This window comes from Pogonomyrmex barbatus, unplaced genomic scaffold, assembly GCF_055798465.1.
Source record: "Pogonomyrmex barbatus isolate J1 unplaced genomic scaffold, ASM5579846v1 scaffold3, whole genome shotgun sequence".
Lineage (NCBI taxonomy): Eukaryota > Metazoa > Arthropoda > Insecta > Hymenoptera > Formicidae > Pogonomyrmex > Pogonomyrmex barbatus.
The window spans coordinates 5,917,930-5,942,834 of record NW_028297127.1 but is presented as its reverse complement, the minus strand read 5'-3'; the positions used below and the strand labels follow the sequence as shown (position 1 = coordinate 5,942,834).

At 37.5% G+C, this 24,905-nt stretch overlaps 2 protein-coding genes and 1 long non-coding RNA gene across 17 annotated transcripts in view; 2 read left to right on the top strand and 1 right to left on the bottom strand.

Annotated features, from left to right (window-relative positions):
- The window catches only part of wake (ankyrin repeat and fibronectin type III domain containing protein wide awake), an 83,812-nt gene extending 76,563 nt beyond the window's left edge, over window positions 1–7,249 (top strand). For 4 of the 5 annotated variants that reach the window (XM_089079941.1, XM_089079940.1, XM_011642095.2 and 1 more), the window contains 4 exons: window positions 9–388; window positions 486–1,092; window positions 1,209–2,006; window positions 3,019–7,249. In XM_089079941.1, coding sequence (XP_088936067.1) covers window positions 9–388; window positions 486–1,092; window positions 1,209–2,006; window positions 3,019–3,354 — 2,121 coding nt within the window. In that variant the 3' untranslated portion in view covers window positions 3,355–7,249. Of the gene's footprint in view, window positions 1–8; window positions 389–485; window positions 1,093–1,208; window positions 2,007–2,156; window positions 2,238–3,018 lie in introns of all 5 variants that reach the window. The other variant, XR_968074.2, reaches the window with a different exon arrangement.
- Window positions 1–24,905, bottom strand: part of LOC148935965 (uncharacterized) — a 154,546-nt gene that overhangs the window by 104,918 nt on the left and 24,723 nt on the right. The gene's annotated exons all lie outside the window — the stretch shown is intronic.
- On the top strand, window positions 7,925–23,662 carry LOC105429244 (uncharacterized). 8 transcript variants are annotated; one of them, XM_089079934.1, is made up of 13 exons: window positions 7,925–8,220; window positions 10,324–10,786; window positions 12,417–12,681; window positions 14,895–15,787; window positions 15,892–16,018; window positions 16,102–16,293; window positions 16,575–16,753; window positions 16,847–16,932; window positions 17,198–17,417; window positions 17,532–17,831; window positions 17,941–18,123; window positions 19,158–22,578; window positions 23,007–23,662. In XM_089079934.1, the coding sequence occupies exons 2-13, from the start codon at window positions 10,732–10,734 to the stop codon at window positions 23,134–23,136; spliced, it is 6,051 nt and encodes a 2,016-aa protein (XP_088936060.1). In that variant the 5' UTR covers window positions 7,925–8,220; window positions 10,324–10,731; the 3' UTR covers window positions 23,137–23,662. The 8 variants fall into 8 exon arrangements, with proteins under 8 accessions (XP_088936060.1, XP_088936058.1, XP_088936059.1 ...); XM_089079932.1 differs by having other exon boundaries at window positions 7,925–8,728; XM_089079933.1 differs by lacking the exon at window positions 7,925–8,220 and having other exon boundaries at window positions 10,039–10,786.

Sequence of the window (24,905 nt, the reverse complement as noted above, 5' to 3'; positions counted from 1 at the left end):
TTTTACAGGCTGCGCTGTGCATACAAGACCTTGGACAATTGTATCATAAACCTATCAGAGACATCCAAGGCACTTTAGTGTTCTCGACAGTGAATTACATAAAGTCACCGAAATTGGTATCTGTATTAAACAGCAGATGGTTGCCGCTCAGTAAAGTCATAAAAAAGGTCATAACGCACGAAGACAGTAACGTCTCTGATATCCTGATGGCCAGCATACAAGAGCAAATGACATATCACCAAGTCAGCAGTATTAAACTATCTAAGGGTTTATATCTCGGTTATCTGAAAATGCAAAGCAGCGTGGACCTCATACAGGTTGTTGTTCCAACGAAATCGCCGAATGTATTGCCACATTGCAAGATCCGCGATAATCCGCACGTGTCTGCGTAAGTATATGTATTCATTGAAGCACGAAATATCATAATTCTGTTTGAGGATTGTCTATCGATATGTATTATCGTACTTTCGCTTTCGTCTTTCAAGGGAGGAGTGGGACTACCTCAAGAGGGTAACGCGCATCTGCACATCCGAATCTTCCGTGAAGGAATCCGAGGAGAAGGAGAACGTGACAAACGAGGCGCAAGGGACGGAACAGCAGAAGCTGTTTGTCGATTTGGTCGCCGCGACAGCGCGACGACTGTTCAATTATATGGAAATCAATCCGGAGGATTCGTTGGTGCATCGGCTATACGACGCCGAGGTGATCGATCTGACTCACGACGTGTCGTTCCTGATCGCCGTACCGCCCGCCGAAACCGCTTGTTGCGTGCCTGGCACGCGAGAAATTCTGCTACAACGCGGTGATCTCCTATCGTTGCCCATTCAAGTCTTCGAGATGGTGCACCTGAACACGTATCAAAAAGATGTAATCAATCGTTACTCGAGACTCAGCTGCATCTTGGAACTGGACACCGCGCAGGCACAGCATAATCACAGAGAAGCCTTCAGTTCCTTGGAATTGAGCATTGCGAAGGATAAACTGGCGAGACTGCAGGATCTTCAGACGCAAGTGAACACCGTGTGGAAAGGTGCCAGATGGCTGATTGACGTTATAACTTTCGCGAGAGATCGCGGCTCTTCCCAACAAAACGTAATTATTACGTAATACTCGCTGTAACATATCTTATTAGATAATCTTACTTAATTTTTTATCTTAATATATTTTATCATTTGTTATTAATCAAAATGTACAATACGTTTTCGCAGATCGCGTCGCAAACCGTTGGCATATCTATGAAACACTTGCTCAGTCTGGATAGAAACAAAAACAGCAACAGTAACAGTTTGAAACGAAGTTTGTTACAATTGCCACCGAGAGATCCTAAGCTCGTGAAGTCGAGCCCCGGCCGTGGCAGCTGGCCAGGTCCCAATCTGTCGAAATCGTCCTCCAACCTTCTCACGACGGAATTCAGCAAGAGCGAGCAACAATTGCCCAGTGGGCAATATGTTCGCAAGGGCAGCAATACCTCAAACGCATCGACGACCTCGGAGCCTCCGAAATCATCATGCGCGCCGATAAGCAGCAACAGCAATCTGAGCAATTTGACAACCACCAGCAGCGCCAATCATTTATTACCGCTACAGAACACGAGGTTACCGCCCTCCAAGTCCGAGGATACCTTGATCCTCACCAAGTACAAACACAGCCCGCGAAATCGTTCTGCCACGATAACATCGACGTCGGCCACCACCAGTCCGTTGTTGAGCATCAAGCCCATCATGTACGGCGGTTCGTTGCTGAGTGTCTCCACGGCGATGACAAACACTACGAGTCTGCTGAGCGTGAGTAACACGAATTCCGATAGTCTGCACTCGTTGAGCAGCGATGAGTACTCCGCGACGAATTCAAGCGTCTGCTTGAAAGCCGGCCAGCCGATCAAAATCAAGACGTCCAAGCCGACCGCGAGCGTCGCGGCGATGGCCACCGTTCCGCCGGATAATCTGGATAACGAGGAGAAGGACGAGGCGACGATGATGCCGGCACCCCTGCCAGGCATTCTTCAGGTATGACCTTGAATTTTATGATATTGCGATGCTCGTCGTAATGTATTTGCTACACTAGACGTGACGTTTCGAGACGTTTAATTTTCAGCAACATTAAAATCCCCCTGGATTCGCGATATGCAGTCTTTAAATGATATTTTTCCTTCCTAGGGAACACAAGTCTAACCCGATTATAATTAAAAACAGCTCACTTGGTCCTCTCGTGCAAACCGAATGTAGCGGATATATTGAGTAAGCCGTCAACACCGCTAAATTTCAACGCTTGCTCTGCTCGGTTATGCTTAAATATTATGCTTAATGTGTCAAAATCAGTACGGCATGAAAGGTTTACTATGATCGTTTTACATTTTGTAATAGTACTATTATTGTATTGTACTATTTTGAAGACAAATTATATCTGTATGTGTTACAATAGTATGACGTCGTATAAAGGGTATTGCATAGAAGTATAAATAATTAATAATTCTTAATATACATGATTTTTATGTGCAGTATATATCGTGCTGTATATAATATACATGTATTTTTACGGCTTGAATATATATCGCATTTTTTTAGTGTTCGTCTAAACACAAAGTGTGTCTATAAGATTAGGAAGTTGAGTGACAGAATTCACCCTCTTGTGAATCACAAGAGGATATTAATATAAATATTAATAAATAAAATATTTAATTAACTTTGAAATGATTGTTCTTTCGTGAATAATCAAAATGGAAGTTTACAAAAATTTATAATGTTGCGTATTATATCGTTTATTCACTGAGTCACTTAAAATCTTTCAGACACACCATGTATATTACACATGTATATTACATAAGCTTACACCTCGACATAATATATCTATGCGATTTCAGTGGTATAATTTTATTAACTCAAATTATGTACGCATTTATAGATACACTTATTCCTTATTCGAGACTGCTGCATTTTGCGCTAAATTGATTTTTTTCTATCACGTGATTTATGTACCATTTGCAAATATGAGGGATACAACTTTCGACTGTCGTTGCAGGTTTACGCGGCCTATGAGACTGGTTTGGCAGCTGGTACCAGTTTGAAGCTGCACGTAACACCAAGGACCACGGCTCGGGAAGTGGTGGACCTTGTTGTCAAACAACTGAACATGGCAGTGGTCCTAAAAGGACAAAAGGGGCCTACTTACACGGCCGACGAGCTACCAAACTTCTGTCTAGTTGCCGTGATCGGCGCGCGAGAGCGGTGCTTGAGGGACGATTTCAAGCCGCTTCAATTGCAGAATCCGTGGAAGAAGGGACGGCTGTACGTCAGGCAAAAGCAGGACGTTCTTGCCGCTCTTGAGCACAGCAGCAAACACACCGCGTATTTATAGCAGAAGTAAAGCGGTGTTTCTCAAACGCTAACAGATCCACCGAATAAATTGTAAATTGAATTTCAGTACGTCCTCTTACACGCGTAATCGTAACGTTCTCTAATAAATGATATTTCGCATAAAGCGACCTGATTGTACATCTTCAACGGCACTATCAACAAACGAAGTATTTTAGAGAACGGCGATTACCTAAAGAGAAAACAAGGTATTAATTCATAATATATCTCATACAATCGAAAGTTATTTCCCTTGAATTTTTCTTCCGATTTACGATATTCTTCAACTCATGTGTCATCGTGAAATCCAGTCACTTCGTGTAAAAAACGAACTGTACATTTATAAAATTATTTTATTCGTGAAAAAAGATGCTTGGCCTCTTAAATAAGTGATGTATTAATCTCAAGAAATAATAAGCTTTTTCAGCTTATTATAATGTCCACCTTCTATTTTGGAACAAAAGTTCTTTTCATGAAAGAAATTGTGATTTCTTTCAATGCAATTGTATTTTGATTTAATTTCGCTGTTAGAAATAAATTTTTACTATATAATATTCAATAATAAGAGAGGAGCGTTAAAGATACAAAATACAAATAATTATATATATATAAAATTAGTATTATTAAATATTATATATATAATTATTTAGATGCTTCACAATTAGATTTATTAATTATGAGAAGTCGCGATATGGACAACCTCGAGGGATCGTCACGAGTGTGATAAATACGAATGTAAAATAGAGGCCTATTTTATTTTAGGCGATATGTACATTCCAACTCGGAAATTTGTGAATTCAAATACGATCTGTAATATTCTTCGAATGTTAGTTAGTTTGTAAAGGAATGAACAATACTCGCGAGACTATACTGTTATATTTTACGTAACGATCTCAGTTTTATTCGATACGCATGTTATCAAGAATATATGCAAGTATAAGCTGCTTAAGAGATCTCATTGTTCCTTATATCGCAGTTCGTTGCGTCCAAGTACGATTTATTGTTGCGAAGTCAGTGAGAGTTTATAGAGCGTAAGATAGATGCAATAGAAAAATACTTGGAAACTTCGAATCGATAAGGTACCTTTTTGAAGTCAGTGAAAGTTTTATATTTATACTACTAATAGAATGTCGAAGGAATATTTTACGTTGTAATGTATGACAGTTAAATCAATAATGTATAACAATTAAATCAATTATACATGACGCACTTTCTGCTTGACTAGATCTGTGTTACCAAACTCAGAAAAAGGAAATAAAATTATTGCACATGTGTTTTCTACGCATGTCAATTCGATGCAGATCCTTTTTTTCGAAATATTCAAAATAGAATAATAAATAAAGAATGAAAAGTTCCTAAAGTCTGGTAGCATCATCTATATAAAAATGGCTTAGAGTAAAGAATATATTTTCTAGAAAAGATATGATCAATTCTGAAAATGTTGATAAATTTTGTTGAAAAACAATATAAGAGAAGAATTATGAGGAACGAAAAAGAAGAGTATGAAGAGAAAGTTAATCTAAGACTTTAGTTAAGGAATATTTTGGATCTAAAGCGGCGAGTTTGAACATTTGAACATTCGAAGTTTTATAGTTAGTTATTAGTATAGTTAGGACGAAGAGGCTTATAGACTGTTGTATATAATAGAACAAAGAGTATTATTAATCTATCATTGTTTTAAAGATAATCGTATTTTCGTTTTGATTTACAATTTCTGTGTTTTATATTATGACGCAAATAGTGGAATATATTATTTGTTTCATTATAAAATCATGTTTCGCATCTGCGACTATTTATCTGTTTTGATTTCTAAAAGTAAAAAATCAGCAATATAGGCCTCGGATCAGATTTATCTCGAAAAATTTATAAAGAAGGAAATATCTAATCAAAAAATCGAATTAACTTTCACATTATTGTAAAAGACGAATTTTAGTAAACGAAGAGCGCAAGTTGATACGTCACCTGCCATGTGTAATTGAATGTATTTGATTAGAGAAGAATGGCAATTTGCGCGGGCAGTCGACGTATTGATCAATTCAATGATAGAGATACCATAATGTAGAGTGGTTTATTGAAAATACACCCTAACCGCACAATATTACTGCACAATACTATTACGCGACAAACTTCTCAAATATTTCGAGATCGCGTTGCACATTTCTTATTCGATCTAACAGCAAAATTAACTAGCACATACTTATCTGAAAAGTATCTTTTTTTTAAATATAGCATTCTATTGTGTAATATATATATATATATATATATATGTGTATATATATATATATATATATATATATATATATATACATATATATATAAAACTAAGAGTATTAAGCGATGATATTTAACCTCTGCTATTTTTTAAAATTATTTTTTGTCATTTCAAAGATAGAATTTTAAAATTTTCGGATTTTAATACTCCATCGGAAGGACTTTGATGAAAAATTAGAAAATTCCAAAATCACATCTTTAACATCTTTAATATAAAAAAAAATTTTAAAAATGTCAAAAATGACTCGATATCTCTAATATTAAGATGCATCATAATGTTCTCCGAATATTCCGTTATTCGACTAATAAATCTTGTTAGGACCAGTTATAGTTGAATAGACAGTAACAAGGATACTTTTCCGTTGTTCGTATAGTAAAAAAATAGCAAAAATAAAATGGATCGAAGATAAAGAAACATGCGTGTGTGTGTGTGTGTGTGTGTGTGTGTGTGTGTGTGTGTGTGTGTGTGTGTGTGTGTGTGTCGGTTGAAAATCTATATTTCTTTCATTTCGCTTGTCAAAAGTTTATAAAAGGGTGTAATATCGATCTATCGGACGAAGAGCTGTATCTCAATATCCGTGTGGTATTCTATCGTGGAATCCGTCCTTCACATCAGATCCGATTTGATAGTATATTCGAAAATTCTCCTCAATATCCACACTTATTGGGCAGTAGTATCGTGCACCAAGGGGCCACTTGCATTTAACGAGGATACATGGTGCACATATTTTTTTATCGACAAGTGGCAAAGGATCGATGAATTATTAGAGGCGGAGCGGATCTCGTTACTGCATACGTAAATCTGCGCATCGCTAAATCGCACGATGTTATAAAAGGTGAAATAGGAATTACACGTGCAACAATTTGTCTCGTATTAAGTGATGATTTACAAAAATGCCCACGGTGTGTCGATTTAATTATGCAGCTTGTTATCTGCTCTTCCCTGTTATTTTTGCTTAGACGCACGCTCTATTGAGAGCTAATAGGCACACACGCTCCTTTTTGTTCGATCGAGGAGACGATAGAAATTTTATTAGCACTACGTGAATGTCTATCGATGTTGAATGTAAAATAAATAATGTTAGCATATAAATATTACGAGGTGGTAAGATAGGAGGCGCGCCGAGCCAACGAAGAGTGATTGAAATATTTGTAAATATTTCGTGGAAAAAGAGCGATGCACAAAGAAATTAGAGAGAGAGAGAGAGAGAGAGAGAGAGAGAGAGAGAGAGAAACGCGAACGCGAAAGAAAATTCTCGTTTTTACGGTCCACTAATCGCGATGTAATTATTAGCTGTGCCTACGCGACGGCGATGTGAATTAATTAGTTGATAATTGATTCGCGAACGAAGACATTCTCATGCCCCGAGCCCTCTACTTCCCTCCCCCTTCCATCCCTTCTCGATATTTCCTCGTGTCTTGAAACAAAGATCGTACGCGACGTCATTCCAACGTACAATTCGTAAAAAGAGTGACGCGCACGTGAATAATTGTGTACAGTAGCGAATTGGTGTTTGTATAGAAAAAGATGGCTTCGTTTCTGTTGCGACTGAGTTCTTCCCCTCCCCTTTTTTTGCAGGGGACAATGTACTACGACGGAAACGCACGAAATAAAGTATAACATTGTATTTGTCTCGATGGAATTTATTCATTACGTCCTGATCGCTTAATTGATAAAAATTGATATACGTGACGATAACCTTTTTTTTATTTTATAATGTTATAATTTTTATTTTATAATGTTATAATTATAAATTTTATATTAGTGGAAGTACAATTATATTATATGTATCTAAATAATAAGGTGTAAAATATACAGAAAGTCATTTTAATTTTCTGTAATTGAAAAGAAAAGAGCATTTCATATAGTTTACTAATTTTGGTAATCTCATCTTAAACCGTATAGTTTATTAACTCGAGCCTCTAAGAAATTAAACCGTGATTCTATGAGAAAAGAAGAAGATTGTTAAAGTTATGTTCAACATATTTCAATGTCAAAGTATAAGTATAAAAATGTATAAAAAAAGGAGATGACTTATTTAAGAAATTGATTTAGACATAATTAATTTATTAATAATACAACTAATAATAATAAGATATAATTCTATAATTTTTTTTTATAAAAATATACAAAAATTTTTTATTTTCTGCGTTCACAAACAACAAATACTATGTCGATTCTTACATCTTTTCTGGGATAACCTGTATCCGTTGGATACCATCCGATCCCACCCAGCATCATCACCTCCGGCGAATCAAACGCGCGAGTGAGACAAGAACCCGGACCCTCGGCGACCGATAGTCCTGCTGACCCACTTCCGTCTTGTTTCTCGTCTTGCCACGAGACCCACCACCTACTCTTTATTTATCTCCCACCTTAGAGACAGCATTCTACACTCCGCTCTTCCGGCGAATGCACCGCGAGTGACAAATTTTTTAAACAAACGGCATCGACTAACGTGTTAAGTGTAAGACAAGTCTAATTATGGGATAAAAACTGGAGAACGCGCGAAACGTCGAGAAGAAACAAGAGAAAGTCTTGGTAATCCAAACCACCGGCCGGTTCTTTATTACACGATTGCGATAATAGCTAATGACGGTAATTGTTAATAATTTTCTCTGTAGCCGCTAATTGCATCAGTGGATGCTGTCATGAACAAACTTTGAATTGGTCCGCCGGTCTGTTTACTAGGACATAAGATTAGAGCGTGCGGAATAAACACACACATACACACAGAGAAAAAAAAAAGATTTCTACACTCGCTGCAAAACTTATTGCAGTTTTATCAGGTCGAGCCTCTTTTAGATTTATTTCTGGCCTAGCGGAGTCAATGCTACGCCACTGCGGAAGTGCCGGCACAAATTTAACCGTGTGTTGCGGGTGTATGGTATACGTATACAGTTAATAGTCATTGTCGCGAAAACACGGATACCGCACGAACGTACGCGATTGGCTGACCCACAGTCCGGATTCGCCCTCGGCTGACCCCGTTGTTGACTGACCCACTGACGAGATACTGATAGCGCAACGCTATACAGTCAGTCCGCTTTGGCATTTAATTGCACGACGTCACGAACGACTGAGAGACGCTTCACGAGTGATAACGGTATTTCAATTAACTTTTTTTACCTGCAAAAGTAGATAACAACTGATATAATCGCGTAGGGATATTCAGGAATGTTCGAGATATTAACAAATGGAAAATTTATAAATAAATTTACAAATTCGTTTTCAAAGAGATTTATTATTTTTGCGAATTTGAATCAGGATTTTCGTTTGTTAAATAAATTAATATATAAATATATAAATGTATATATAAATTGATAAAGATTCATCTTCACGTTTTCTCAAGAAATTTGAGGAGAATAGATTGATCTATTTCCGTCCATCTTCTGGTCGTGAATTTATATTCTTAGGCCGACTTGCCCGGTAATTGAAAATGTCGAGTTATTTATTCCGCTCTTTTTTTTTTAACTTCCTTTTGAAGAACAATGCGATGTTGTGCTGAATTCTGATGCATTCTGATGCAAGGCTATGCACGGATTTGCTATGCAAAACAGATTTTGTTAATGGCGATTTTGACGCAACGAGTCGGGCAACGGCACGCGGCTGAATATGCAACGAGCAGCGCGAGTATCAATCAAATTATTACGCCAAGTTGTTCCGCGTGACGGCTGTAGGAGCAGTTCGCTGACACAATAGGCCGCGTTGTGCCCCGCTCCGCGAGGCATAAAGTACAGCATAAAGTACAGCATAAAGTCGTAAGGGTAGACACGCAGAGCATAGACACGCTTTGCACGTAGCGTCAGAAGCGGAGAAAAAAAGAAAAAAAGAAAAAAAAAAGAAAAAAAAAGAATTATAAACTTATCGCGTTCTCCGCGTCCGTGGCGATATCCCACTTTTCCACCGCGAGCCGCGCACCCTCCGGTGCCGCGTGCGGCCGCAAGGCCCGCGGAGGCCCAGAAACGCATCCGGCGACCGGGTCCCCTCTTCCCGCAGAACCGTCGCTCTCTACTCTGCCCCAGCTCGCGTCGGCTTTACACGGATCTCTCGGTGCTGTGCATGTGCAGCCGTGCCGCGTTACGAAAGAATTATGCGGGGCACACAAGGTCCGGCCGGCCGGCCGCTCGCCGGTCCAATTTTTACCGATCGAAGGTTGCGTGCCGCGCGGCAAGCTGGGTTTCTGCCGTACGCAACGCCACAATACACATACCTCTCCTCTCCGCGTTCTTTCTCTTTTGCGCCCGCCGACTCCCTCGCCCTCCGCCGTTCTCCCTCTTTAACGCAGCGGAGTTCACGATCGTGAGTCATAGCCGCGCGAAGGAGTCAAGACCGGAGAAACCGGGGATGGGGTTTCGACGTGGAAATTTTTCGTAAACACGCATACGAAGACACGTGGAATTGACACGTGGGAAGCGAAGCAACCCTTGCGGGATCGCTATTAGAAAACTTCTACGTCATTTCTGCGAATTTGAATCAAATGAATCAAGATTTTTTTTTTTCTTATAAATTGAATAGCGATTTAGACTCACATTTTAAGGAATTTAAAGAAAATCGAACGATCTTTGTCCAATTTCTAGTTCAGATCGGCATTGGAGATTAAATTAAATTAAATAGTGCCAGTAGCTTCCGTAGTTTGAAGTTCCGTGAATTATCCGGAATCCGGTCATCTCGATCTTTGTCGTTTTCATCCCCTCCTAGGCGAGGAGATAGACAACAGCGACGAAGAGGACGACTCCAACGACGGCGAGGACGTCGACGACAAACGACCGGCACGACGCGGAGGAAGAAGAAGAAAAGAGAGACGAGTGTTCGGTGAAGCCTACCGACCGGCTATTTGGAACACGGCCGATCAGTTCCTTCGGCGCCTTCGCACCGTGGACGTGGACACGCGAACGTCCTTTGTCGTCGATTTTCGAACGCGCGCCTCCGTTTCAAACGGGGTAAAAGACGGGGTCGAGGAAATCCGCGCGAAAAATCGCGCGACGCGTCATTTTTCTAAATCGGTATCCCGAGCACAAAAGAACCGACGTGATGACCTTGTGACTCTCCTGCGAAGAAACGGAATTGACCATGGAAAATGTTTCGTAAGATTGTTTGGAACAGTTCATGATAAGGCCTGGACTCGATCGATTTGTCTCGTTAAAAGTACTCGCCGACAAGAGTAAGTTTTTAGTAACGGATGCTGAGAGAGATTGGCGAGAATAAGTTTGAATTTTGATTTGTCATCGTTTATATTCGAGATTTTGAAATAGAAATACAAAATAATATATCCGATATAATTTTTAAATTTATAAAATAAACTTCACAGAAATAATTGCAAAAAATATGTTTTTTGTTATCAGATCAGGATTTTCAACAATTTTTGATATATAAAAATCAGTAATAAATAATTTTTTATATTCAGTTTGAAAAGAGTTCTGAAATGAAAAAGAGCAAATTTCTAAATACTGTATTATCTGTAAGAATTATATAGCAATTAATTTTATTGCTTTTATTTTCTCATTGACTTTTTTTTGTATTGGACAATGTTTCTTCAGAGAATTTGCTTTAACGAACTAGGCAAGGAAGTTACGGAATTTTGCCTTTTTCCGGTAAGGTCACCGGTAGGAAAGCTCGCCATATATTGCCATTAGTATAATTAACCCAGATTTTCCCGGATTTATGGTGAACGGCACGCGGGTCAGAGCCGCACACTGCACATTATAACAGACGGCCGACATGCCTTCGACTGCGAAGGAACAGCAAAAAATTGCATGGTTCAATTGCAAAATTTTGCCCAACTATAATTAATTAACCTGTCATGTATAATTAATAGTATCATAAACAAAACGACTTTATTAAATTAATTATATAAAGTTGTTAGAAAGATTAATGATAATATAAAACACTCGAACGAAGAAATAGTCATTACGCTGCTATCACAAGCTATCACAAGCAGTAATTGTAATCATTATATATTTAGTCGCAACGTCGTTAAATTATTGCAGTCAAAATCGAAGAAGACGAAAAGACTAATTTGAAATTTTAATAAAAGTAAGTAACACCGGTACACCGTGCTTAAAAAGTTAATGCAAATCGTGACACAATTTTTGAGACGACGTGGAAATATACGTCTTCATCCGGAAGAAGAATGGCGAGCATCTATGTACATGACGCGGCGCTTAATATATTAACCGGCACTGATGGTTATGTCCGGCGATGTTGCGACATGATACGACGCTTATAGCCGTCAAATACGCTTCAGGCTTTTCTTTGGCGTTGCTATTCAATCCCTGACCCCCGCATTTCTCAACACATACAGACTACGTGTTTCAACACAAACGGACACACTCCGTATAGCGCCTAATAATAAATTTTCAAATAGCCAAAATTAATGATCAATTTGATTTACAATATATTATTAATTTTATATTTAAGAGTTTTATATTGTAAAGAGCTGTGAATAATTATGTGCATATTAGAGATATATTTCGCCTAAAGCATTAAAATATAATTAAAATATAATTTAAAATTCAATTAAAGTATTAAAGTATAATTGAGATGTAATTTAATGTTGCGTTAAATTAAGCAATTCATAATTGTTTAATAATGCAATAAATTAATAAAAATTATTTAATAATTAATTAAATTAGTAAAAAAACCTATACAGAAAATCTATATGTAGCGTTATATTAATTAATCCAGATTGTAATTAATTTCTAAAAAAAACTCCGATATTGTTTTTTTTTTAGCTCTTGTTAATATCGTTTCTCATTATGTTTGCGATTATCGCGAGATTACTGTTCGTTTAGGAAAGTTTCTCGACAATAGCGCGAGACGATATCAGCAGCGGCACAATGTCGGAGGGTTGCACGAGTTGCAGAGGCGCGAATTATGCGAGTGGCACTTTGCAGTTAGGCACGAGCTCCGGTGGCAACACCGGAAGCTCGTCGTCCACGTCTGGGACGACCTGTACAGCCACGAGGAGAGTCCAAGTCCGCGCAAAAGTATTATATGGCACGGGCAAAGCAATAGCGAGCTTGCAAGCGCAGGAGAAAGCGGCCAGACATTGACGAGGTAATTAATAACCGTAATCAACTTTGCATTAATCCGGTAAAAAAAATGTGACACCTCGCGTGCATATTTTTGCTCTCGGCAAGACAGTTGCCTGTTAATTTTTCACTCTTTCATTTGCTAAAAAAATGTTTCGATAATTTTTATATATATTTTAATTTGATCATAACGCAGATATGTGATAAATATGAAAACAAAAAAAAATACGTAGCATTTATTTATATCGCTTTCCTGACTAAATTGAAGTCTGTCAGACTCTAACGGATCGACAAGGAGGAAAAAACTTCGTCAACAAGGAGTAAAAGAGCCCGGATTCAGCTTTCGTGCCACGGAAAATTAGAATGTAATCTCATTTTTATTTCGACTTGTCCCCCTCGCGTCTAATGAGTATTCTGGATCCGTATTCAAGAAACCGTAAATGCGCCGTCGCGCAATTATAGAAAGCGTGATCTCCAGTCTTCCTGTTGTGCGACGTGCGAGCGGACCGGAGGCGATCGACCTTCCCGTAACAAGATGATCAACGGTGGGCAGTCGAAATAACGTCGAGATGAAGCGCCGAGGTGCCGCGAATAACAGTAAAGATACGTAAAAAACGACGACGCCGACATCGGCGAACAAAAAGCAAAGCCCGGAGGCACCGTCCTTCCTCGTGGATAAGACCAGTCGGCCGATCTGATCGCCGGTTAGTACCTGGTTAACCGTCCTCGAGAAGGCCACCGATTTGACGATCCACGCGCATCTTCGTGGTCCTCTTTTTTTTTTTTTTTTTTTTATTTATCTCCGCCTTTTTCCCGTTTCTCTCAAACTTGCTCTCCGCCGCTTTCTTCGTGCGACACTTCGCGACTTCGCGCTGCCGAATATGCATCGCCAGATATTGTGAGAGCAACCAGAGTCGTGTCGCCGGAACAAAATGCGCCTTGCAGCATTGTAAGTCGATAAGTGTTTCCATTTTCTAATTTTCTGATGCAAACTTAAAATTGGACCGTATCTTAATCATAAAATCCAAAATTCGTTCACTTTTCCTAATAATGTCTACTAATAATATTTATTATTCCGTATCCTATATTAAATTAATCGGCCATCGAAATTATATTTTTTATGTAACTTTTGTTTAAAAATTGATTAACCAGAATGTCCAGAATGAAGTTCTAGATTAATATTAAAATTAGACATATAAATATCGAATTAGATATGAATAAGAATTAGAGTGTAAATATGTTCGGTGCAAATATCTATATGCTTTTACGATACATTCATTCGCGAAAAATTCATGAAAAGGTCTCTTCAACGATTCAACAAGGTCAATATAATATCTTTAGTCCATCGTAGCTTTGCCGTTCTACAATTCGCGATCCCGTTACATCTCTCTCTCTCGATCCTAACGCCTCGCAGTGCTCGACAGTTTCATTTAGTGAATGTTTCGATTCATCCAGTGCTCCTTTTTCTTTTATTCAATTAATATCTTCCATCATGTTAGTAAATGTCATTGACTGTTATTAATTGACTTAACTCAATCGTCGTAGTCATTAAATGTCATAGATTTTACATTAACGGTAATAGAATCAGTTTTTAATGTCACAACTCTGTCTAAACCTAATTTATATAGTAATAATAATATGCAAATTATATTAAGTGTTGTATACATATAAATAATGTTGCATAAACAATGAATTTTTCCTGATAACAATACTTTAAATACTCGTTTGAATATCGCGATGCGGGAGAATGCAAGAGAAAGAGAGAGCGTCTATAAAACGACGTATCGCGAATGTGAATGAAATACCCGTATTTGATCATGCAGATTAGTTCGCGATAAAGTCAATGTCACGAGTGGGAAAAACATGACATAAATGTCGTTTGAATGTTACTTTGAACATGATCGATATCAGCGCTCGCATACATATCAGTGAAAGTTAAATCGCTATCGAAATACCATGCGAAATGCTTTGAAAAGCGCGTAACGATATCCATCTATTAAATCATTAATTTTTTGTTCAAGATTGTTCAACAGGCATTTATACAATCAGTGTTTATCAATTTATTAGTAAAAATATATTTGGATTTAACCACTTTCACAGAATACGTCTCTATTGCAATCAACGTTTATCGATTTATTAATAAAAATATAATTGGATTTAACCACTTTTGCAGAACACATTTCTGTTACATCGTGTACAATTAACTTTTAATCATTTTTATTAATTTTTAATTATCAGCATCGTCCTCTCTTCCCTCTCCTGCGCGTTGTCATCGAAGCCGAGGGAAGCGAACGATAAAATAGAATCCTACACGAGAGACCAAACGTCAAATCATGAAGTAAGAATTTCCGACAAACACGAACAATCGTTTTTCACATCAACGGATGTTCTGAGGAGACGAGTAAATATTTCATCGGACTACAATCCTTTAACCCCAAAGATCCAAGAAAGTAACGCAAATACTTCGTATCCTGTCGAAGCGCGCTTGAAATACGTACCGGGGTTGCTAAAGAAAAAGATAGACGAGGTAGCGGCGGATGTGTTACAGCCAAGAGATTCCGAGATTGGAATCACGTACATTCCTGCGAAAGAGACGAATCAGACGGGAGATGGAATCCGACATGAATTTTTGAACGCATCGCGCATTTCTGAAAGCTCCGCAGTAGCAGAATCGGCGAAAAGAGAAAAAGGGCACGGGGAAATCGGAAAGACGGAAGATAAACTCGATCGAGAGGGGGAGCCTCTGACCGGATCGTTGAATAATGCCGGCGTCAAACTTAACGTTTCGAAATCGTTGGGCGATGCGAAAAATAACACCCCGCAACAAGTAGAGTTTCCTCGGAAACAAAACGACGATGTCCGAGCGAATAAAGATTCTAACACCGGTGATGTCTCTTCGACGACGAAGGCACACTTTGCAGAAAAGTCGGATGACATTCCTATTCAAATGACCAATGCGATCGCGAAGGCGCAGAATGCTGACTCGAAAGTTGATAATCAAACTCTGGAGAGTCGTACCGAGGAGGAGAACTGGGAATCCGAGGAAGACGATTTAATGAAAGCCGCGGATTTTGGATTGCAAGCCATGCACGATCTTTATTATGTCCAGGAGCCTAAATTATATTCAATGGGTAAGCGCTTAAAGAAAGTAAACTGATTTATTGCGACCGTATTAGTCGGTATAATTTATGTATGGATCTACGAGGAATCTCATGTGAAAAAAACGAACGCATAGGTCTTTACCTGAAGAGCGACAATCCAGCGAGATTCGTGGCGGCGTTTAACGACCAGTCGGAGGAAGCGAGAGATCTCGCGAAATTCGGCTACGCGGCTCTTCAGGGTACCACTATGTTCTTAAAAAAGTAAGTTTCTAGTAAGTAATAGTAAATTTGTAATGTCGAGGTAAGGAACTTTACGAGAATTCCTGCTTTGATCGCTTCTTCAGGTTTCCCAACGCTTCCTTGGAGTTGCCTTTGTTCCGGAGTAAGCTTACCCGGAGAACCTCGCTGGAACGACAATGTCCGCGACGAGAGCCACCTCAATGCCCACGGGCTAGTCTGAGATACAGAACATCCGACGGCAGTTGCAACAACTTGCAAAATCTCTGGTGGGGCTCCGCCATGTCTGCGATGCTGAGGTAATTTAAGCAACGATAATATGATCTTTGAATATAAAAAAAAAAAAACAGAGAATATTTAATAATACTTTTAAGCCTTCCAGTTGCTTTCTTCAAAAAAATTAATACATTTACCACTATTATGATACATTGTTAAATCCAATGTTTCGTTAATGTTGCAATTCTCTTCATCAGAGCAACTTGATAATGATCTTCTCACTCCGATGAAGTGAACTGCAATGTTCACAAAACAGAAAAATATTTCCCTTCAATTGAGCTAAAAAGTTTATCGTTAAATTTAGATTTCTCCCACCGGAATATGATGACGGTGTTCAAAGTATTAGAAAGTCGAAGAACGGAAGGCCGCTTCCAAGCGCACGAGATATCTCAAACGTAATCCACGAAAATAAAGACGTACCTCTAGCTTCCGTTACTCATATGCTAATGCAATGGGGACAATTTGTAGACCATGATTTGACAGGTGTATTATTGAACATTTTTTTAAATTCCTTTTTATTTAAATATTTTTTTAAAATTATGTTTATCATTTAACTATGGTTTTTGTTTTTAATAGCTACCGGTCAAAGCAGAGGATTTAATGGGACAGTGCCACAATGTTGCTTGCAAAGAGGCATCGGTCTTCAACCGTCAGAATTCATGGTAATAAAATAATCAACAATTATTATTTATAACTTCCAGCCATAATGTCGATTCATTATAAACACTTTTAAAACACTTTTTATTTGTATAAAAATGATTTATGTCGTGCCGACACGTCCGCGTTGAATTTTGTATATCTCGATACGAGTAATCGCTTCAAATTGAAAAATTTAAGAGCCGTAACTTTCATCTCTACACTCAAAACGTTCGCATTTCGACATTCCCCGCGAGGAAGAAAATATATACCCCTAATATATGTCGATAGCACCCGGAGTGTCTTCCGATAACAGTGAATCCACGCGACAGCTTCTACGGTCCTCTGGGCGTGAGGTGTCTGGAGTTCCTGAGAAGCGGACCCGCTCCTAAAGAGGGTTGCGAATTCGGCCGGAGGGAACAATTATCTCAGGTGACCAGTTACCTGGATGCCTCTATGGTTTACAGCAGCAATGCCATGCATAGTGATAGTCTGAGAATCTTTCGAAACGGTGAGTGCACCACTTCCGATTGGTTTATCGAAGAGAAAAGAAGAAAGAGGAGTAATTTTTCCCTTAATTCCCGAGAATCCCTCTTTCTCAATTCGAACCTCCGAACTTCCTCAGGCTTACTGCAATACGGAAGAATACAGCGGAGATCTCCGCTTTTGAAACGCGAGTCCGACTTGTGCAGACGTGGCTCTTTGTCCACGACCTGCTTCCGGGCCGGCGACGGACGTCTGAGCGAGCAACCTGCTCTCACGTCCCTGCACATCGTTTTTCTAAGATTGCACAACAGGCTAGCTGTGGAACTATCCGCTCTGAACTCCCATTGGAGCGACGAGAAAGTTTTTCAAGAAACTCGGCGGATCGTCGGCGCGGTGGTCCAACATATAACTTATCGAGAATTCCTACCGATCATTCTTGGTAAGACAACTTTCAATTTGGTGTTACTATATTCGCTTGAAAATAACATGCTCGATAGTATCGTGGAGACCAAAGAAGACAGAGTAAAAATACTATAATCGTTCCCCAGGCCGCCAAGTGATGAAAATCTTTGACCTGGAAGTACTTAAAAAGGATTACTATGAAGGATACGATCCGAGCGTAAATCCCACCGTTGCAAATTCATTTTCTACAGCGGCTTATCGATTCGGGCACTCATTAGTCCAGCCGAGTTTCGTTAGATTTGATAGTGATCACAGGCCCATCTTTAATAGTAAGTAAAATTATAATAATGTTTATAATGTAGCAGTAAATAACGGTAATAAAATTAATAACAGTTATTAATAATAATGTTATCATTTAATATTATTATAATAATAAAAACTAATATAATATACTTTAAAACCCATTTTTCGGGAGATCTATAACTCTGAAGAAATCTGATATATTTTTATATAATTTTTTAAACATAAAAAAATGGAAAGTACATATGTATATATAAAATATATAGCCAAATGCAATACGCGATTAAAATACGCGATTTATAAAATGATAAATTACATTGTCTTTTGAAATTTAACGTAAATCATAATCATCTAAAATAATCAAAGTTCTCTTTAATTATTAAATTAAAATTAATATTTTATACAGCATAGCAAAATATAAATTTTATAAAAAAAAACGAACAAAATTTTTATAAACATAAATTTCCGAGAGATACACGGTGCACCGCGTTGCTGCATCGTGGCATGTACTCGTTGCATAGTAGAATACGTGGTTAAATGCCTACAGGCGCATTGCAAAAATGCAATTGATATCTACAAGAATTAATATTTTCCTTTTTCTCTTCTTTAAAAATTTTCTAAATATATTTCCATTAATTAATTTGATACTATGATATATTATTTGTCTTTTATATTGTGTAATTTTTCTCATATTTATCAAAAATATAAAATTGTTAATCATAATTTCGAATCATAATATTTTAATATTTGAGCTACTCGGAAACATTTTCTAAATATTTGAAGCAAAAATTTAACTCGTAAATGGAAAGCATTAATAATATGTAAACTATAATGTAGAATAAATATATATAATATATAATGCAATATAAATATATCTATAAGTAGAAAAATATATAAGAAAAACTGGTTACTCACTAGAAACTGGCTAGCTTTTATTCTTTTGAACTTACTGAATAGTAAATTCTTGGCCAGTTTCTGATTTGTTTTCTACTTGGGATATAATTAGTTTTATTGAGAAAAAAAATTGAGCAGAATTCAATGCAAGAAATAAATACTGTCACAGATGTTTCGATCCACAACGAGTTTAGCAACCCAACAAATTTAGAGACAGCGGGATCTGTCGATCGCCTTCTCCTAGGCCTAGTGAATCAACCGTGTCAAAAGCGAGACGAGTTCATGAACGAGGAGATGACGAATCATCTCTTTCAAACCCCTGGTTTCGCATTCGGTATGGATCTTGCCTCTCTCAATATCCAGCGGGGTAGAGATCACGGTTTACCACCTTACGTGCGATGGCGTGAGCCTTGCAGCCTGTCGCCGATAAGAACCTTCGAGGATCTCAATAGAGTGATGTCGTCGGATGCTGCGAGAAAATTTACATCACTATACTCATCGGTGGAGGATATCGATCTCTTCTCGGCCGGTCTAGCGGAGAACTCGGTGCTTGGCGGCCTGGTCGGTCCAACCTTTGCTTGTATAATCGGTCAACAATTCAGTAATCTGCGACGTGGCGATCGATTCTGGTATGAGAATCCCAACAGCGAAAGTAGCTTCACCATCGGTCAGCTGCAGCAGATCAAACAAGTCAGTTTGGCCCAAGTGCTGTGCCGAGCGATGGATGGCATTAAAACCATACAACCGTTCGTCTTCCTCGCGGCTGATATATTGAAAAATCAACGTCTTCCTTGCGATCATCCGGACATTGGACATTTAAATCTTGAATTCTGGGCCGAACGGCCATCCGAAGTCAAGGTCGACTTCGGCAACCTGCAGAAGACTAAACGAACAGCGACCGACACGACAGCGAGGAGAAATCCCATTTATAGATTGAAAGAGGAAAACGTCAATCCCAGGAAAAAAACTGATAATCCCGAACAAAAGAAAACACCTCAGAAACCTTTCCAAAATAGTATTAATCAAGAGAATAAAATCATCGTGAAAAGACCACTTGGACGTCCGGATGATAACAATTTCACAATCGTGGTTCAGAACAATGCCGTAAATTCGCCCGTTTTCGTGAACGAGGGTATTTATGGTTCACACATAAAGATACAGGAAAATCCTCCTATTAGACCGATCTCAAATCTTAATCACGCTATAATAAATCCTCTGTATAAGCCGCAAGAAAAACCTATACCGATGTCTATTCCTCATTCGTCAAATTTTTATTCAGCACGTCACCCATACATTCCCCACACTTTCAGTGATCCCCATAATCCGAATCCGCTTGCTTATGGATACAGATCGCCTGCCTTCGCGCAAGATGATGTCTTTTACGACAATTATTCTGCCACCAGTCCCAGACCAACTCTCTATACTTATTACACAAATGTTCAGCAGACATCTAGTACCAAAATACCAGATCATGAGATTAACGGTTATTTGATTAATTATGGACCATCGTATCATGATTCGCTTCCAGCGCATACTCATGAAAGACCTAAACCTCCGACAAATACGTGGTTGACTAGACCGAATTACGCACCGAGTGACGGATCTTATCATTCGCACAGACCAAGTTATGACAAACCTTCAATAAATACACGGCCAAATTCTCGACCGAATTATACGTCGAATAATGAACATTATCATACGCACAAAGCAAACTATAGTGAATATAAACCTTCAACAACTACACGGCCCAATTATGGAACGAATGATCAATCTTATTATACATCTAAACCAAACTATGATGGACATAAACCTTCGACGACCATACGGCCACAATCCTTCCACAATTCCCGACCGAATTATGCAACAAATGATGAATCTTATCATACGCACAAACCAAATTATAATGTATATGAATCTGTAATAACCACGGGACCGAATTATGCAACAAATGATCAATCTTATCATACACACAAACCAAGCTATGATGGATATAAACCTTCAACGCGGCCGAATTTCCGACCGAATTATGCAACGAATGATGAATCTTATGAGATGCACAAACCAAATTATAATGTGTATGAATCTTCAACGACCACGCGGCCAAATCTCCAATTGAATTATGAGTCCAACGGTAAACCACACGAACCATTTGAACACAAACCAAATTATAATAGACCTAAGCCTTCAGCCAACTCAAAACCGAATGATGATTTGCATCATACACAAAAACCAATTTATGGTATATTCATATCCTCAACAAACTTTCGACCAGATATACCGAGTCAGGAACCATACGGCATACAAAAGCCAGATGGTAATTTTCATTTGCAAAATGACGATTTGATTAATAGGCCGAATAATGGTTACCCCATTGGTCCTGGGGAAAAGCCACATCAGGGACAATGGAACTTAAATACTTATCAAAAGAGACCTAGCGAGAGACCACACGATTACGACGATCCTGACGTGTATCAGAAAAAACCGGACGTTAAACCACCGAGTTATAATACTGAAAATTCTCATCAAACATCACTGATTAATAGACCAAGCAGCGAATATAATTCTCAAAACTGGAAGAAAGACTCGCAGTCTCCTGTTCAAGATCCTTTGCAAAAGATTTTTGAATCTGTTCCGAATTCTGTAACAAATGTTCCTTTTTATCAAGAAGACACGTTTACAGATTCAAGTACTTCATCTTCCGCAAATTACGATCAATACTCGGATACTACTCCGATTTATCAAAAAATACTGTCATCTATCCAAAGCGGTTGGACGGATGTTTCGTCTTATGTAAGAGAAGATACTACTCGACCCACTTTTAGCAAAGATTCATTTTATAACTCTCCTTTATCTCTTCAAAGGCCAACGAATCATCTAATTCATCAGAAAGACGATCAGTCACAACTATCTTCCTATTCAAAAGCATCGGTCGATGAACCCCCTGCCATTACAGATTCAAATAAACAGAATGAATCTTATAAAATTCCCATAAAATCATCCACTTTAAATGATCAGTTATTATCTAGTACTCCATACTGGTCGGAAACTTCCACGATTGGTTTCCAAATACATAAACAGGAAGGAAATTTTAATACAAAACCAACGAAGGTACAAAGCGTCACGATCGTTAGCGAAACGATCGAAACGGTTCACCATCCTGGTCATTCCGGATACATATCTCAACAAAGAGTTACCACCGAGGTTCCAAGGCCATTGGCGCAGCAGATAAAGAACAATGTAGCAGTTATCAAGAAACCTGGACAATATTATTACGAGAAGAACGTGCTGCATCGATATCCTGACGAAGTAATTGAGCAAATTCCCACAAATAATTACCACTTAACGAAACAATCTGAGGAAACACTCTTTCGGAATCGGGAAACGGCTGAGGAGATCACGGTAAAAGCATCGGTCACCGACAATTCCGTAATAAATTCTAAAGCGATCCAAAGGAACGAAGACAAATTAACGACAACACCTACACTCGTGATCACCGACCACGATAATGACGGAGGTGACGTAGTGGACAACCTCCAACGTACTTTCTCGGCTGATCTCAAAAGTGTTGCATCGACTGACATTCCCAACAGGTATTTCTCGTAATTTCCATGTGCGCGAATAATTGTAGTCAATAGTCCTACCACGTTATAAAATACCAGTTCTTGTCTGATCGCTGAATGAATAATTGTACCTTGAAATCGCAAAATAAAATGATCAGTTCTCCTATGTGTTTTAGGTAATTGGCTAACCAAACAAATGATCGATGATTATGTTTCATTACTACGCAATAGTAATACATTCAATATTTTAAATTGAATCTATCTGTTACGTCTATACGTTATATCTGATAAATAATATCAAGATTAAAAGTTTGATTTTATATTTTTTGATTTTATATTTCAATTAATAAAACTCCAAGATTAATAAAATGTTAGATCTTTAAATTAATTCTTTTGATAAGTGAATTATTAAGACAATTTCACGCTTGAAAAATCTTTGATTTTTTTTTTTTTTTTAGAACTTTGGTGAATTCGCAAAAAGATCGAAATTTATCATTGATGTTGGAAATACCCGCAATTCCATCCAATGAATCCACCAGTGCCAAGGAATTACCTAAGCCCATTAAATCGAGGAGTCACGCTACTTAAAGTTTCTACGCTTCTTAATTCGTCCTCAATACTTTCGATTTCCAACTGAAATCGATGGAAAGTTTCAGAACCTCGTTTATTTTATTAAATATCATTAAAAATCCGGCGCTATTAAAGCTATAATAATATAATACTTATATTAATAATGTAAGAGGATTACAGAATATTTATTTTATACTTTAAGTTCTACTCTAATTTACTCTAATTTAGCAAATATAAGTAAATATATATTATCAATTTAATTTTGTAATATTATTCAATTCATTTGATAAAGTATCTATATATTTAGATGATAAGTTTTAAAAAGATCACATATCTACATCATTTTCTTAATAAAATATAAATTTTCGATATAAAATAAATCGATAAAATAAATTATATTACATACAATATAAATATGAAAATAAAGTGATAAATTGATAAGGATATGCTTTTATTATATCAATATCTCACTCAGGACAGCTATCAAATTTCAGATCGAATTGTCAATTCTCGATAACGTATAAAATTTAATAACTTCGGAATTTGCTTATAATTAACTAATTGTTCGATATATAATTGCTGATACATTAATTTATATACTCGCAAATTAATCTCAATAAAAACTTGTAAAATGCATAATACAATATATAAGAAGAAATGACAATTTAAATCGGAAACACAACAGAATTAAATTGTCAGATTTTTAAATTATTGATAAATATTTGAGACATGACAATTAACATTGTTAATGCTAACGTCATTAATTTCCTCTAAAATTTTGATGCGCGGTCTTAATGGATTATTTCATTTCTATTTACAATAAATTCCAAAGTAGTTACTTTTATCCTGTTACTCCTATTTTACTATTTTTAAAGAATGATGTAAGATTTCAATTCTTTTAAAATATATGCGCTACGGATTCATTTTGTTCGCCATAAATTTTGGAATCGAAATCTACTATCCCAGAAGGATTTATGGCCACTAACGTTTCTTTGGCGAGCGTCACATGAGAATGTTTGGATTTATACGAAATTTATTCTTATAGAAAGGCACTCTCTAAATATACAAAAAAGAAATATAAAAATTAATATTCGAAAATTTTATACACATAAAGTCTGGATGTTACTAAAATTTTCTAAAGAAATTGAAAATCGAGAAAGTGAATCGAGAAATTGATATTAAGATATAAAATTAAGTTGTTTATTAGGGTTTAAATTTAACGCATTTAAAGAAACAATTTTAATTTCGTTAGTCTTCATTTTTCAAGATTCTCTTTTCTAAGATTGTTCTTTCTAGTTTCAATAGAATCTTTGGATCCGTTGCGAGTTTTCGGGTCACCGCGGCAAAAGGCAACGGCCGTCGCGTGATCGAAATGCACTTTTCAGTGTCCTGAAGTAGCGACCTCGATTTCGTCGCACATTCTGCACCATCCGAATTCGATGAGATGAGAAATGATGCGCGCTGGGACCTCGGTTGACCAAACGAAATCGTTCGGTCGTGCACTTGCGATCTAATCGATGACCATGGCGCTCGCGACTAACTGCTGATCCCGGTGAGCATTCGCCTTCGTACGCGAACAAAGCGATATTAATCGTTCAAGATTGAGATTTAAATTAATTCCGAAGAAAGAAGTTAGAAGTTAGTTATAGAAGAAAAAGAAAAAGGAAATTTAAAGAATAAGAAATTTTAAAAATAAGAAGTTAAATTGTGGTATTAATAAAAGAAATTTTCCTTATTTTTTTCTACAATTTAGTATAACTAAAAGTTATATATAGTTATATATAGAG